The 13,051-nt window shown below is 47.7% G+C and overlaps 2 protein-coding genes across 12 annotated transcripts; one reads left to right on the forward strand and one right to left on the reverse strand.

Moving 5' to 3' along the window:
- Positions 1-135: 135 nt before the first annotated feature.
- On the forward strand, positions 136-3,557 carry Hisrs (histidine--tRNA ligase). Of its 5 annotated transcripts, XM_076785584.1 has the most exons (7): positions 481-800; positions 877-939; positions 1,406-1,558; positions 1,695-1,904; positions 1,988-2,209; positions 2,287-2,788; positions 2,875-3,557. In XM_076785584.1, the coding sequence occupies exons 3-7, from the start codon at positions 1,460-1,462 to the stop codon at positions 3,345-3,347; spliced, it is 1,506 nt and encodes a 501-aa protein (XP_076641699.1). In that variant the 5' UTR covers positions 481-800; positions 877-939; positions 1,406-1,459; the 3' UTR covers positions 3,348-3,557. The 5 variants fall into 5 exon arrangements, with proteins under 5 accessions (XP_076641695.1, XP_076641697.1, XP_076641700.1 ...); XM_076785580.1 differs by lacking the exons at positions 481-800; positions 1,406-1,558 and adding an exon at positions 136-465 and having other exon boundaries at positions 877-1,185; XM_076785582.1 differs by lacking the exons at positions 481-800; positions 877-939 and adding an exon at positions 140-465.
- Positions 3,558-3,710: 153 nt separating this feature from the next.
- Ork1 (open rectifier K[+] channel 1) lies at positions 3,711-12,721 on the reverse strand. Of its 7 annotated transcripts, none has more exons than XM_076785574.1 (9): positions 11,590-12,126; positions 11,182-11,267; positions 8,874-9,650; positions 7,703-7,879; positions 7,081-7,461; positions 6,461-6,723; positions 6,162-6,323; positions 4,810-6,075; positions 3,711-4,713 (listed from the first exon to the last, which is right to left on the reverse strand). In XM_076785574.1, exons 3-9 carry the CDS (start codon positions 9,013-9,015, stop codon positions 3,907-3,909), a joined length of 3,198 nt encoding a protein of 1,065 aa, XP_076641689.1. In that variant the 5' UTR covers positions 9,016-9,650; positions 11,182-11,267; positions 11,590-12,126; the 3' UTR covers positions 3,711-3,906. The 7 variants fall into 7 exon arrangements, with proteins under 7 accessions (XP_076641689.1, XP_076641688.1, XP_076641692.1 ...); XM_076785573.1 differs by having other exon boundaries at positions 11,347-12,126; XM_076785577.1 differs by lacking the exons at positions 11,182-11,267; positions 11,590-12,126 and adding an exon at positions 10,121-11,148 and having other exon boundaries at positions 8,874-8,957; positions 9,018-9,650.
- Between the last annotated feature and the right edge of the window lie 330 nt (positions 12,722-13,051).

Consider the following 13,051-nt stretch of genomic DNA (forward strand, 5'->3'; position numbering starts at 1 on the left):
CTGAATTCATATAAATTAGTTTTGTCAAAGAAGAAATGAGAGTGTTCGCAGTGCCTAGCTCCGTTTCTTAGAAATGTTGTGTCGCGCCATCTGACGGCAGAAATATAGTACTCAAAATGGATCGTTGCCGTTACAGGTTGGACGATTGTGGCACAGATGGCGCAAACTGTCGGTACCATCGATTTCGCGGTAGCTTGTGTAGCGTGTTCCAGAGTCCAGAGTTTACGTTAGCGTACTGTATGTGTATCTACGTATACAGTATACGCCGAGTAGTGGAACACGGATATAACCTATTTGAAAGCTTAGCGATGCGGCGTCGCGCGAAACGTTTGGAATTGGACTTGGACGGAGGTGGATCGAGAGCTCGCCATGTCTGACGAAATCAGAGAAAGACTGTTGGAACGAGTGAAAGAACAAGGAGAACTTGTGCGCAAATTGAAAGCCGCGAAATCCAGCGATACCGAGGTACGATCGAGTATTCTTTACGTTTTCACATGGTCGAGTTTGATCATTTTTTTTATTGATGCACTCGCAAATCGTTTTCGCTGCGAACGAGAATGCGATGCCTTCTGGTAACTTTAGTCCTTTCTTACGACATGTGCGGATACAAAAACGTCAGCGTACTTTAGATATATACGTAGGGTCTATACGGCACTCTAACGTCAATAGCCTACCTAGTTTATTACTATTTAGCGGTCGATTACCGTTCGCAAGAACCGATCTTTCAACGATTGAATTTTGATTTGCCACGTTTTCTTTCGAGATACGTATAAACTTCGCCAATTCTTCTGGCGACGTAGGTAAGATCTTGACGACGATTTGTCTGCTTCGAAATCGATCGAAGGCCATAGTATCGCATCGCTTTCCGTCCCTTAGGATTTAACGAATTCGTGGGACATAGAAACACAATTGGAGAGTCTAAACCATGATTTTGCTGAGGTTAGTTATGTTTGCGGTTGGGTACCTACTACCAAAGACGCTTTATTGTACAACTTCTGCGCTACCCTCGACGAGCGGCTCTCGAAATGGTCACACCTGAAAAGATGGTACACGAATATACAAAGTTTCGATCAAGCAGAACGTATCGCGTTTTCTCAGCCAAAAGGACCAATCACTCCGTTGATGAGAAAAGTTGATCGTATAAACAGTTTTTGCTCGTTCGAACGGCGCTCGATTGACCAAAAGGTGAGGCTATTGTTTATTCCTGAGCAAGAACGCTATAAATTATGGATTCGGCTAAGTTCTATCTGACCTTTTCTGTTTATTCAATTGACGCGCACTTTGGGGAAATTTGTGTACATCACGGAGACGTGAAAAATTTGATTCACTCTGTTTATAAAATAATGTAATTTATAGCGTTTCCTTGCCAGCTGGTTCACATAGTACCGTTTCTTCTTTCGGGTAGTTCGATAATCAACACTGAGGCGGACTTTTCTTCTTTCGTTCCGGTTCTTGAAATATGACCGTCTCCTTTGGGATGTTATGTCTTGCACGGACCAATATCATCCTGACTGTACGACAATGTTGTTACGCCGCCAATTCGATCGCGGGGTTTAAGGTATGCAAACGTAGTAAAAGCATTCTTTCCAATTAAGCACGAGACGAAAGATATATTAGAATTTTGCCATTCGTTTGCCCGATTCAAAACTTATCGACAGAATACATCTACATTCCATTTTGTTTGTTTTTGCCAGATAGCAGACGAAGTGGCTAAATTGTTGGAACTGAAAGCACAGTTGGGAGAGAAAAATGTGTCCTCCAAGCTCATTCTTAAAACTCCCAAAGGTACCAGGGATTACGGACCCGAGCAAATGGCTGTACGGTTGGGGGTTCTGGATAAAATAGTGACCATCTTTAAGAGGCATGGAGCAGAGACTATAGACACGCCTGTTTTCGAGTTAAAGGTAAATCCGTGGATCGTGAACGCGAGACGATTCATTACCGTGAAAAATTGGTTATCAAAATTTCTGTATTTCTTCGGTCCTAGGAAGTTTTGACCGGAAAGTATGGCGAGGACTCAAAGCTCATCTACGATTTGAAGGATCAGGGTGGAGAGATATTGGCTCTCAGATACGATTTGACCGTACCTTTCGCCAGGTATCTAGCCATGGGAAAGATTTCTAGCATCAAGAGGTATCATATAGCCAAGGTTTATCGAAGAGACAATCCAGCCACGACAAAGGGCAGATACAGGGAATTCTATCAATGCGTGAGTGAAACGAGACATAGCTTGACAATTTGTTGGAAAAGTTTTCGGTCTTTAACGTTTGTTAATGTTGTTGAAAGGATTTTGATATTGCCGGTCAGTACGATCCTATGATTCCCGATGCAGAATGCATACGTATTATTTCGGAAGCGTTGCACTTGCTCGACCTGGGACCTTACACGATCAAAGTGAATCATCGATCGTTACTCGACGGTATATTTGCTGCGTGTGGAGTACCGCAGGACAAGTTTCGCGGCGTATGCTCGTCCATAGACAAGCTCGACAAAAGTCCCTGGTCGGAAGTACGAAAGGAGATAGTGGAAGAGAAAGGATTGGATGAATCGAGCGCCGACAAAATTGGAACGTACGTGTCGCGGTCCGGCGGTGTGGAACTCGTTGCCGAATTAAGGAAAGACGTCGATCTGATGAAACACGAAGCCGCTGTGAAGAGTCTCGACGCTATGGAACTGCTCTTCAAATATTGCGATATTTTCCACGTAGCGGACAAGGTGCGGTTCGATCTCAGTCTCGCCAGAGGCCTCGATTATTATACAGGCGTGATATTCGAGGCGGTACTGACCGGTAGGTTTGATCTAAATGCATTATACATATTATAATACTATATTGTATGCTTCGGAGGAAATGATTTTGTTTCGGTTGAATTTCAGGAAACAACGTCGAAGTTGGTAGTGTCGCGGGTGGTGGCCGCTATGATAATTTGGTTGGAATGTTCGACAACAAGAATAAAACGGTACCGTGCGTCGGCCTGTCGCTCGGTATCGAACGAATTTTCAGCGTGATGGAGGCGAAATTGAGTAGAGTGGGATTAAAAACGCGCACGACCGAAGTCGAAGTGTTCGTGGCGAGCGCGCAAAAGAATTTGCACGAGGAAAGGATGAAAATCGTGTCGGATCTATGGAACGCTGGACTAAAAGCGGAACACTCCTATAAAAAGAACGCAAAAATACTGGCGCAGTTGCAGCACTGCGAGGAGAATGGTATTCCGTTGGTTGTAATCATCGGTGAAGGGGAATTGGCCAGAGGCGAAGTAACGCTGAGGGACGTTGCGTCTCGTGCCGAGGTTCTGATCCCTAGAGCAAATTTGATTGACGAACTAAGGACGAGACTACAAAGTTTTTGAGTTAATGAAAATTTAGCCCATTACACTAAACCAGTGGTACTTTTTTTACCAGATTTCTCTCTTTATTCGTCCACCGCGTCCGACATTTTGTTCGAACGCGCACCGTTTCGGTGCGAAAAGGAAGAAAAACTTGTGTTCTTGTATAAATGAAATACTATTACGTAATTTATTGTATCGAATGACCGAATAAAACTCGAGTCGTTTCAGGAATTGCGTCGTCGCGGGAATCATTTTCCCTCTCGAAACGATAGGTTTCGTTGCTTCAGCGATAGAGCAACGCGCCGATATCCGGATTATAGGATCCGCTCGTTCGGTTGCTTTCTCCTTTTTTGTCGTTCGTCAAGACGAAACGGTCGATGGTCAGACAAATTGAAATCGTTGATGCAAGAAATGTTCAATTCTCGCGTTGTTCACCGATGCCGCGAACCGTAACGTAAGATTATTTGTACGCTCTTGCAATTCCATGGCGACATGGCTGCACGCGAATCGAGTGAAAAATCAACAGTGACTCCTATGTACGCGCGTACAAACAGTATTACGGATTACGGGTCAATGCGTGTCACGATTTATCGTGCGATCGGGAATCAAGTTTCTCTATCTTTATTTCCGTAAGATGAATAGAATCGTCCGAACGAGGATCGGTCGTAACGGTCGAGGAAGAACTTTGAGACGAAGCAGCGGTAGGATGTTCAATTTTCACTTGTATCAGCGGATGTTGCGTTGTCGCGTCGCTGGCGTTTTGAAAATTGCCGAACGCATCCGATTCTATGGGAACGACACTACCGCGCTCTCTTTCCGTACTCGCGGGTTGTTGTTGCTGTTGTTGGCAAGATGCTGATTCAGTTGAAATCGTGGATCGATCGATCACCGGTAAACGAGGATCAACGATTCGAACGGTTTTGTCGACGGGTCGAGTACTCGTGTAAGGTGTTTGCGAGAAGGACGCGTATCGCTCCTTGGACGCATGTCCGACGGATGCAGTCTCCGGATCGTTTGTTCCGCGAGCGCGCGCCAACGGTCCGGGACCTTCGAGTTTTTCCTTGAGATCGTCAACTTGAACGTCGCTCAAACTGAAGGCCCTGACGCGACGTCTCAGGTTCTTTTGACCGATCTGTCGCTGTAGCATACCGGCTTTCCACCGGGGTACAGGCTTCAGGGTGGGTAGAACGCTCGCGGCAGTTTCTTCCGTCGAAGCGTCGGCGATCTGGCCTTGAGCAGGACGCAAGGAGAAACGTCGAGTCTGATTCGGCGCGGACGGCATTATCGGCGACGATAGACCCGGAGCACCTTCCGTTCGAATCAGTGGTTCCTTCGGCGATTCGAACAAAAAGGTCGACTTATTCTCGTACGACGTGTGTCGCGAGTCCTGCCGAGAGAAACGATTCGTTAAAATAGCCTATAGCGTAGTATAGGCTATAGAGGCCACGCGTCTAGCGAAGGAATTAGGAAATGTAATACTTACCGATAAAAACGGTGAAGCGCTTCTCGGAGGCGTTGGAGGACTCACAGGCGTCGCAACCGGCCTCAAAGAAAATCGTCTCGGTTTCGCGACCTGTGGACCACCGAAAGCTAAACTGCCTCTTCTTGTATCCCGATGACCGGGCTGCGTTCCGGGTCGGTTGCCGTTTTGGGAGATGTCTGCGGTCGCGCTTCGATTGTTGGTTTGGCCGGTGGTGGATCCAGCCGGAGAAGACGAGAACAGCGTGAACAGGCTGGGAAGCTTCGGCGGTGACAGGGAAGCGGTGCCCATTTTTCTTTGGGGCCGCGTTTCCTGGACGCGATCATCGTCGCCGGATTCTCCGGTTGCCCAGCTGCCGGTGGTGGCGACGCTCGCGTGCAAAAACGAGAGAGCCCGTACGAAATCGGCCAAGCTGGTTTCCTCCAGCAAATTGCTGCTTTCCTTCTCTGAACGATCGTTGGCGGCGCCGGTGTGCGTATAGTAGTTTCTCCTCGAGGTGGAGATCGCGTTTGACTCTCGGACATCGTCGAAACCCGGTAATCCTGCAGCGAACGCCTCTTCCGTATCTTTGTCGCTGGCGTTGGCGGCGGCGTTACGTTCCGGTTCCGAGCTTTTCTTCACCACGTTGATCGAGAAGCGGTGTTTCCAAGGGGCGGAGGAGATCAACGCTTTCGGAACGGATTTCGCAAACGAGAAACTACGGAGTTTGGTGGAAAGTTTTTGTTCCTTGTCGGCACCGCCCTCGCCATCGCCACCACCACCGTCGCGACCCTTGCTCGAAGATTCGTATGCTCTCGTTTTCATCAACTCCTGCATCGTTCTGGACGCCGTTGCGCCGGACCAAGTCCATTCCGCGTGTCGGTTGTCGGTCTTCTTCGTCTCGTAGAGTCTAACTTCGCTGGCTGCTCTCGAACGAGGTCTCGGAAACCGTGGAATTCGATCGTTCGGACCGACCGTCCAACCGCCTGGTTTCGAAACGTGCTTGTACATCGGTTCCTTCTTCTCCGAGAGCGATAGATCTCTCGTATCGGTGTCGTCGATCTTGCCGGAGAAAATGCTACGACTCGTGGGAGCTTCCTGTTGAACGAACGTGGTCTGATTCGAGCCATCGCCACCGAGGTCGTCGGTAGCCGGCGGCATGTAGCCGAGGACGTTCACCAATCTCGCGAGCAGCTCCGCCGGTTGAATCATCGCGTGGGTGGCGAACGTTGCCGTTTTATCGATCCTCTGGAGATCCGTTTCGGAGACGACGCGAGCAATCGGGTCCCTCTGTCGAACGAAATCGACATGTATAGCAAGAGCAACGATAGCGATGTCCGTATCCTGGTAATCGGTACGGCGGTCTGGTTTCTTACCGTTGGTACTACTTCGCTGTTCGCGCGGCGTCGAGGTCTCAAACGAACGATATTTTCGCTGCCTTTCCCGCCGTGCATCATGTCCCGAAGATCGGGAAAGCTGCTGCTTCGGGGGAATTTCGTTCGCGGAATTTCCTGGCTGCATTCGTCAACGTACACCCTCTGAAACGAAACAACGTATCGAATTGAATTCTTTGCGAACGATCGGCTTTCGAGCAGCGTACGTTTTGCAGCACCTGCGTAAACACAGAGACATCGATATTCCGAGCAGAACTCGGAATCGGAACTAGATCGTTTACCTTGACTTTGGACAGCTGAAGCTCGTTGAACACGCGCCGCAAGTAATCGATCTCTTTATTGAATTCGTTCCAGATCTTACTCTGCGTGTGTTTCAAATTGATCGCCAGCTTATGCTCGATTCTCGTGATCTTCTTGCTGCGCATACCTCGGGCGATAAACGTCATGATCATAACGATGTATCCCAGTCCGAACGAAATCCAACAAATCAGAAAGGTTTTGTACAAAATGAAAAAAATCCCGCTACCTCTTCTATTGTCCTGCCCTGCCGAGTGCGAAACAAGATTTTCATAGTGTTTCGATTCGAACGTTCGTGTCGCCGAACGAACCGCTGGTCCGTGCGAACACGAGCGAGTGAAAACTGTGTCCGTGACGAACGCGCGTCAACGTCGGCGATTCGATCGACAGATGCGAATGCTGATCAAGGTATTGCAACAGTAAGGGCGAGAGGGTACTTACTTTTGCGCGTCGAGTACACGAAATCCTTGTTCTCGCGCGTGCAAGACAAAAGGAAGGGGGAAAGTATTAGAAACGGTCGCGCGTTCGATCGTTGGCATCGAGGAAATTCGAGGAAACTCGAGGAAATTAGAGGAAAGAAGAGTGCGACTAAACGCGATCTGACCTGCCACGTAGTCTCCGAAACCGATGGTCGTCAACGTGACGAAAGCGTAATAGACGGCTTCGTCGTAGCTCCAACCTTCGTAATGTGAGAAAAGGAATGCTGGGAAAAATATAAACATGACAAAACCGGGCGTCAGGTAGGCGAATATCTGTGCAGCCAGTCCAACTTTTCTCGTTTCGAACGTCGTCAGTTTCCTCGGACAGTAACCGTTGCGGGCATGATGCTTGTACGATTTGTACTTTTGATGCGCCTTCACGAACACGTGTCCGAAGAATTCTCCCAGCTGCGACAGCAAAATTCCGTTTATGGGGATGCCTATCAGACCGTAAAATATCATCAAGATGCGACTGAGCACGGTCGTCGGAGCCAAATTTCCGTAACCTATAGCACGCATAAAAACGAATAGGTATAAAGCTAACGAATCCTTTGCCGAATTTGTTCTTAACACGTTGACTGCCGCGCGCATTTTACGTGGTTTGCCCATGGCGTCAACATGAATTTTATATTACGCGATGCCGGTCACCGGTGACCCCCATGGCAGTCAACGTATTAAACGTCCTTAATGTAACGTAACGCAATATAAATCGCAAGATCGTTAGCTCGTACGCGTGTATCTACGTACCTATTGTGCTGACAACGGTGTACGCGAAATAAAAACTGTTATAAAAATCCCATCTCAAGTAGTCGGTTTCGTTTTCGGTATAGTTATAGACCGATTTCCCACAGTAGTCCGTCAATTTTCCAAGAATCTCGTCGTGATCGTGGTGGCGGCTGGGCACATAGTGCGTGTGAAGCAGAGCTGAAAAAGGAAAACCGAATCTTACAATTGATCCTCAGCGACAAAGGTTTGCGCTGCATTGTACTGGTCACGTGCAACGCGAACATCTACTTAAGTTGTGATGTCGCGTAAATTGTTTCACGCGATCGCACGCTCCTCGCCGATTTCTCGGGTATCGAATGACGAGGATGTAATGGGAAAGGATGGGAAACGAGAAGGTTCAAGATCGAAAGATGTACGCGCCGCGCGTCGTGTTCGATTTTCCTCCCCTTGCTCTTTGCGCTTTGCATTTTGCGTTAAGCAAACAGAGAATTCCTTGGCTCGTGCGCGCAATCTACGCGATGTCGAACAGCTTATCGACCTGAATCCGATAAAATGTACTTTGGTCAATATTTTTTGACGATAACGGTCACGAGGGTAGGTAGTTCTATCGAAGCTTTCGAGTGATCGTCGCGGTGTAATCGACGTGTCCAAAGAAAAGGAAAAAAAATGTACATATATGTATATATATTTGTGTGTATGTGTGTTGTACAATATGTGTTATATTAAACGCGTTTGTAACGTCGCGTATATGTTAACATCTGTAAAGCAAAGCGATCGTTGTAACCGACAGCGAACAATTAGCGATCTCAGCTTCCGATGAATCTTTGTCGAGAGCATGATCGCGGAACAGAAAAATTGCTTGCGCGAGACAGCGTCAGCTTCGATTTTGAACGTGAAACGTCGAAACCTCGAACACGTACGCACACGCGTGTAAATACTAACAAGAGGAAAACAAGGTTTGCGAGCGGTGGTACGGTAACAGTTAATTTGCTGGACAAACAGTTGGAAGGAGTGGCAGGACGAGGTGATTTCGCGGACAAAAGATCTTACGGCAACGGTAACAACCGAACGGGATGGTACCCCTTTTGTTATATCGTGGAATAGACCAAACCAACCAGAGGGACCGTAAACACGAATCGTAGGAAGGAAAGGCGTTCGAGGAGAGTAGATTGACGCGAGCAACTGTGCTCACCGTTGATCTCGATGCGTTCGCGTTTGGCCTTTTGCACGCGCTCGATCTCTATGGGACTCTCGATATGGTAAAACATGGAGGCACCTAGCAGTAAGTAAGTCAAGAACAGCATCAGAAGGACCATCCATTGTTTCTTCGACATACTTTGACCGAAGGTGACCAAGGTGGTGGAACTGGCGACGCTGGCGAAGGTGGCGAAGGTGGCGAAGATGGCGATGCGACGGACAGCGTTTCGAACGCGGAATGCGAATGCGATTGTCAGGAGTATCCGCTGCAAAGATTGATTTCGAGAAACCGACGACGCGGGTTTGCGTTCAGTATCATCTGTCGGCTTTTTCCTTCCGATCAAACTTGTCTCGACCCGACACGACTCGACTCGACTCGGCGCGATTCCCCCGATCGATAGATCTGCGTGACTCGATCGCGAACGCCGTAATCTTATCGGGTCGAACGAATCCGTTAGCCGGATCGATGAGAGCGCGCGATGGACCAGCAGATTCGCGGATCGCCGTCGCGATTCTTACTACCGCGACACTAAAATCAGATTACGGACGGTCAAGTAGACTACGACAACAGCACATTATCGCACGATAAATCTTCAGACTCCCCGATGTCGTGGCCTTCGAAAATCTTTTCTCCTTTTCTCCCTCGACGTGGACGTTTTCAGATACACGATGCGAGTTTAAGCGTCGACAACTACTCATTGCCGACAGTACTGGTTTTCATACTTTCAGCTCCATCCCTTCGGTATGGTTCCGAGAAAGATCCATAAAAGTTCTGAAAAATCAATGTTAATCGGATTTAAAAGTGTATTAAGCGATAGTTGAGTGATACCGTGTTGTGTCGCGTCGCGTCGCGTCGCGTCATCACCAATATTAATAACGCGTGTGCGTGTCGCGTTGGAAAAATCAAATAAATTTACCCGTTCGTCGACTATACGGATCATCGTAATCGTCACGAAACTAGTCTGCAATCAATGTCACGTTACACGTTGGAAGCTGCAGTTGCATACTAGCGACGTTTCGTCTTTCGTGGATGTCGGGAACAAACCGAATTCGATGACAAAATGACCCGACAGAGCAACGCGGAGACAAAACCGCTCGTATAGGCATGCACGGCGTGTTTGTCGTCGCAAATACGACTGTTTTCCGCGTCTAAGAGCCGCGCGAACAACGCGTTCGGTCGAAGGATCGTGATAAGTGGAACAATTTTCGCGAGACAAAGGGAATTCTTCTGCACAAAGGTACCTTCTCGGTCGAAGACGGTAGCTAGTTTCCTGGTTGAATCGACTATTTTTCTGCGACGCGGTATCGATGAATACCGAATCGTCTCGATGTCCAGAACCAAATGGACACGGGGACGTTTCTTCGTCTCGCGCGACTACAATTTTCACAGCTACCGAGCGCGGTTGTCGACAAAAATGTTCCCTTCGACGACACACAACGCTTTACGTAACTCGTGTCGTGTACTTCGCAAAACGCAATATATTCTGCCGGTTGAAAGATCGAAGGACAAGATCGATCGGTCGCATGATTTATAGCGTAAAGAACATACGCGCTCGTGCTCGGTCTCCGTTTTCGTTTTCGTTTTCGTTGCGCCGTTTTCTCTGCGACGATGTTTGCCCCTGTATAACGATGACATCTCGGTAGACGTGCGCATCGCATTTTCCGAAATATTTACGCAAGAATATCGTACTTCTGCCGATCTTCTTTTCGCGAGAGCAAAGTACAAAGCATACAAGAAATCGCACATCTTCGACAAACTAGTCTTCGACGATCGGCATCTCGCAACCGCCGTACAACTGCGTACAACCGCGTGCATCCGCGTACACGATGCGTCTGCGACGATCGTTTTTAAGTGTCGGCGCGGAGGGACCTTTTCAAACTTAATAAGATCACGCTCGTTCCAGCGAACGTTCTATTAAAATCCTACGGCCGCTATGAAAGCACAATGTCACGAAATTAACGAGGCTCGGTATCCCCCCTCGGACACCGAATCAAACGCGAGCACCTCCAACCGAAGAATTCGTTCTTCCGCGTTCGACGCTACCAGAGACAAAGATGCGCGAATATTTCGCATGCTGACCGTGCCGTTTAATTTCTTGCTTTCATAGATCCGTATAATCTGTACCGCAGAGCGCGGACACCGCCGAGATTACGCGTACACGAATAAAGGAAGAGCTTATCTTCTTTACACATGCAAACAATCTTAAAAGAGATACCGAATAAACGTGGATTAACCAATCGTTGTACCAACAAAAGCAAAGTGCTTTCGATAATGGGCTATCAGAAGTAAAACAGTGACTTACGTTCGATAATGCTTCGATCGTGGCGCAAAAGTATCGAAAGACGGTCTTTCCGAGCGACGAGTGCAACGGAAAGAACGGACACATACCTAAACGAAAAGGTCGAGTAATTCGTAAAGGAGCTTGCGAGCGCAAATCGCATAGAGAAATTTCAAATGAAAAACACACGTCCGCGTCACACGTCGGTCACTGCTGCGTCGAGCGCGTGTGCGCGCATACGTCTACATACGTATCCTTCGTCTTTTCCTCTCATTGTCGGTTTATTGTTTCGATTAAAACCGTTTGCTCGCGAAAGATTCGTCGAGCTTTTCGAGCGTCGACGCCGGAGATTCGAATCTCACGTGACTTTCTATTATAATATTATTTACATAATACGTGGTAGACCGAGAAGAAAACTGTTCGCAACTGTACCGAGTCGCAACGACGCCGACCGTCGCGTCGATGATATATTTCGAAAAAATTGTCACGCGTGACTACAACCATACCACGACCGATCCACGACTATCCGAGACTCAACGCGCAAAACTCGAGACTGCCGAAAAGCAAACGAAAGTAACGCATCGATGATGAAACACCGAAACAGGTTGAAACGTGCATGAACAAATGTACATGACAACTGTCAACTGAATTGGGTCGTCCGCGAACCATGGACGAATTAAACGTTAAACTCGTCTACGCCTGTTGGAATCTGAGCAGCGCATACATACTACATATCTACATACATGCGTACAATAGAGTAGAACCGCGTGGGGCAACCGCTGCAACTGTGAACTCGATGATGCGTTTTCTTCCCCGTATCGTTAGCGGACGAATAATGATTTCTCGCTGCGACGTTCGACCACGATACACGAGAATTATTCTTAAATCCGTATACGATCAAACGAAAAGAAACGAAACGAGAGATTTTCAAGACGAACAAGAAGAAAATTTTGATGCGAGATTAACGTTGTCCGATCGCTGCCCCGATAAGAACGAAACGTATACCTTACGCGGTATCGGTATCGATCTGGGCGATATCTACAAAATCTTACCATGAATCCCACTGACACAAATTCGGCGAAATGACGACAACGACGACCACCACCACCACCACCATCACCATCACCATCATCGTGATTATCTGCTATACTTTTGATATACTGATGTGACGTTGAAATTTCTTTTTTAAACGAGACGACACGCGTAACTTTTATCCATAACAGGGTCTAGCGGCAATCGCACGAGCGAACAACTTTTTGGCTGGTGGGAGAATAATCAAGAACAAGGACCGCTTGCTCCGAGAACATGATTAAATATTACACGCGAAATGTAGCTCCGCTTTCGAAAGGAACTGCTGTCCACGGTGAGATATTTCGCAAGCGTACCGAAATGTACGGCTTAACCCATCGTCGTCGCGGTAGAAAAAAAGTCTACTGAAATTCCCTCTTCGAGACGTACAGGAGACACTGGTCAAACGAGAACAATCGCGAATAACGGGTACACTCGAAACGAGATCACCGATCACCGTCGAACCGCGCACGACATTAATATTCGATGAGAATGTACAGGCATAACTGATACGGATCTTCTAGAAAATCCAGAACCGGTAACTGGACGCGTTAATCGAAATGTTTGATTAGTAAATCGGTGCTAATAACGATTGGTAGTTCTTTCTGTCGGGAGTCCTCGTCTGTGACCGTTGCGATTTACCCGTTGACGCGACCGATTCCTATTAATTTATTAAACATTAGTTTACGAAAAGATTTTCGATAGGTGTTGACGATCATTTCTTCGCCCTTTCATTTTGCTACGTTTTGTCCACGTTTCTCGATCCCCGCTCGTATTTACGACCATTGTGACGCGCGACGCGAAACACGTCGATCGCTAACAAATT

This window comes from Halictus rubicundus, chromosome 3 (genome assembly GCF_050948215.1).
Source record: "Halictus rubicundus isolate RS-2024b chromosome 3, iyHalRubi1_principal, whole genome shotgun sequence".
NCBI lineage: Eukaryota > Metazoa > Arthropoda > Insecta > Hymenoptera > Halictidae > Halictus > Halictus rubicundus.

Bases quoted from the DNA above. Each gene is read 5' to 3' on its own strand.
- Ork1 (XM_076785572.1), bottom strand. From the start codon at position 9,015: ATGTCGAAGAAACAATGGATGGTCCTTCTGATGCTGTTCTTGACTTAC. The intron at 7,462-7,702 runs GTACGTAGATAC...TGCGTGCTATAG, and splicing joins CACCGTTGTCAGCACAATAG to GTTACGGAAATTTGGCTCCG. The intron at 6,724-7,080 runs GTCAGATCGCGT...CGCACTCGGCAG, and splicing joins TTTCGGAGACTACGTGGCAG to GGCAGGACAATAGAAGAGGT.
- Hisrs (XM_076785580.1), top strand. From the start codon at position 370: ATGTCTGACGAAATCAGAGAAAGACTGTTGGAACGAGTGAAAGAACAA. The intron at 466-876 runs GTACGATCGAGT...TCCGTCCCTTAG, and splicing joins CGAAATCCAGCGATACCGAG to GATTTAACGAATTCGTGGGA. The intron at 2,210-2,286 runs GTGAGTGAAACG...TGTTGTTGAAAG, and splicing joins ACAGGGAATTCTATCAATGC to GATTTTGATATTGCCGGTCA.